Raw genomic sequence first — 2,500 nt, 5'->3', positions numbered from 1 at the left:
TGACTATAATTCATACATATCTCAACTAACTTTTTAATCATCTTTGAAGCCATAAATTCATAGAATTTAAAGGTCAATATTTTTTATCATCTTCCAAGTCATAAAAGTTAGAATTTAAATGTAAAAGAAATCCTAGCAAGCATCTATTTTGGCCACCTTTCTTTCAGATAAGGAAATAAGAGTTGGGTCTATCTCCTACAGCCTGTTAGCAAACTGAGAGAACATTCCTGCTGCCTATACACCAAGACATAGTCCTCAAAGGCTGGACTCCTACTAATGGTTAATTATTTGTTCATATTTCCTGATTTATTGAAAATTTCCTATTTTTCAGGCTCTATGCTTTTGCTAGGTATATGAAAAAAATAAAGTTTTATTCACAAGCTACTTGGGAAGACAGATAAGAAAAGAGAAAATTATAATAGATATTTTCTATAATAGTGTTCCTTAGTTCACAAGAGATTTCCAGGCTTGCCAGGAGAATGTCTTGTTCTCAGTAATTCCTCAGATGAGTTATGATATTGGTGACTGTTATAGTAAGTATGATGTTTAATCTTCTATAGGGATTATTACTTGCAAGATACAGAAACCTAGTCAAGCTAGCTTGAGTTAAGAGAGATTTATTTATTGTGAGGACAAGAAGAAATTATATGGAACCCAAGAGCAGGAAATAGTCTCACCTCACTGAAGTGGATGGGCAACTTCTTCCCTTCCTCTTTTCTCCATTCCTTCCTCTTCATGTGGCTTCAAGTGTTTATATCTGCTTTATTTTTCTCTCCCTGAAAGTTACTTCCCTTGCATATTCATCCACTTGTTCATTCAATTTGGCTGTCCCCAAATATCAGCCTCAGACCTTGAGTCCATGTAACTTTATACTTTATTCTCTATACTTAACTGATTCATTCTCTGAGTCACAAACTGTGGACTTTGAGGAGAGAACCTTTCATCATCCCAGCTTAAGTCAAGTGTCTACTTCTAGTCCATCTAGCCTGTTGGGGGCCATAGGCAGTACAGGTTTTCCTAAAATATGTGGGTGGAAAGAAATGATAGGTATCACTAGATCACAAAGGCCTATAGGCAAGTGGTAAAGCAGCATTCTATTTGTTCCTACTTATATATTCTAAAAAAAGTTTCTCTCTTTTTTTTTTAAAGGTTTGAATGTTTCAAGGCCAAGAACTCAGTAAACTACCACCTGCTTTTTACATTAATTCTATTCAGTTTAATAGTAACCACAGTAAGTCATATTTCGTTCTAACAGATTAAGTGTTAAACATTTATAGAGTTCAGCATATTTTACTTCCAGTATTTGCTTCATGCTGTCAAACTGAAATGTTTCTATACAAAAACAGAATGTCTCACTGACAGATACTTTCCTCTTTGTTTCCTGTTGAAGTGTTATTTTTTACTGTAATTGAAGTCACTTTTTAAAATCTGGTTTTTTTTTAAGGGGAAAAAGTAAAAAAGCAAATATTAGTACACAATGGAAAAAAATTTATTTTTCTCATGGATGGATATATTATCTGCTTGTTAAAAATGAAGTTGGCTTTGCTTCATTGGGCCTGATGTGACTATTTTAATGGTTAACCTTTTCCAAATAAGTTGAGATAGTCAATCACTCCAGATCCTCTGCCAGTGCTTTTTCTTTCCTCAAGTGAATTGCATTTTGTATTAAGAAAAAAATCATTTCAACAAATATCTATTGGACACCTACCATGTCTGGCACCAGAAATACAAAGATGACTGAGAAGCAGTTGCTATCTGTGAGGAGCTCGTTCTATTAGGGAAGTCAGACATGTAAACAAAGAATTATATCAAAACATAGTAATTGCGCTAACAGAGGGAAAAACAAATTATATGGTGATAAGACAAAGGAGGGCCATCAAGGCTGCAAGAGTGGGCCTAGGAAAGTTTCAGAGAGGAGGGACTTGAGCTAGATTTTAACTGATGATTAGGAGTTCATGAGGCCCCCTACCCCTGCAAGTGTGTGGTGAAGCATTTCTAAGTAGACTGTTGCATGTTCATAGGCCTAGAACTTGGAACAACATAGTGAACTGCCATTTCTAACTACTTACTGTGTGCCAGTTACTATACCAAGTCTCATTAAAGCATCATCACTGGTAGAATTGAGAGAGATTTAGTAGGGATAGATAAATTTCATTTGAAATGAGTTGAGATCAAAGTGTTTGGCATTGAAGATATCTGAGGCTTAACAGGAATGCTGAGCAAAATATGTAGATTTGTGAGTTGTTAGCATATAGGTAGTACTAGAAATGAGGGAATAGATGAAATGGCACAGAAATAGCATAGACCATTAAGATGACTAAGATACAACCCTATGGAATGCGGACATTCGAAGGCCAGTGGAAGAAATGGAGCCAGCACACAAAACTGAGAATAAGTAATCAGAGAGATGTAAAGAAAGCTAGGAGAAACTTTATTCCCAGAAATATGACAATCTGAAGGAACTCGACCAATACTTGGAAGCACGCCACCTCCCAAGACT

At 35.7% G+C, this 2,500-nt stretch overlaps 1 protein-coding gene across 3 annotated transcripts in view; it reads left to right on the top strand.

Moving 5' to 3' along the window:
* The window catches only part of ACER3 (alkaline ceramidase 3), a 142,170-nt gene that overhangs the window by 100,520 nt on the left and 39,150 nt on the right, over positions 1-2,500 (top strand). For all 3 annotated transcript variants that reach the window (XR_002772718.1, XM_023511968.1, XM_003780880.2), the window contains exon 5: positions 1,150-1,231. Coding sequence is in view for 2 of the 3 variants with exons in the window: in XM_023511968.1 (XP_023367736.1) it covers positions 1,150-1,231 (82 nt within the window). In the remaining variant the exon portion in view is untranslated. The remainder of the gene's footprint in view (positions 1-1,149; positions 1,232-2,500) is intronic.

Source organism: Otolemur garnettii, unplaced genomic scaffold (assembly GCF_000181295.1).
Source record: "Otolemur garnettii isolate 467f Iridium unplaced genomic scaffold, OtoGar3 scaffold00001, whole genome shotgun sequence".
NCBI lineage: Eukaryota > Metazoa > Chordata > Mammalia > Primates > Galagidae > Otolemur > Otolemur garnettii.
This window is presented reverse-complemented; position numbering and strand designations above follow the sequence as displayed.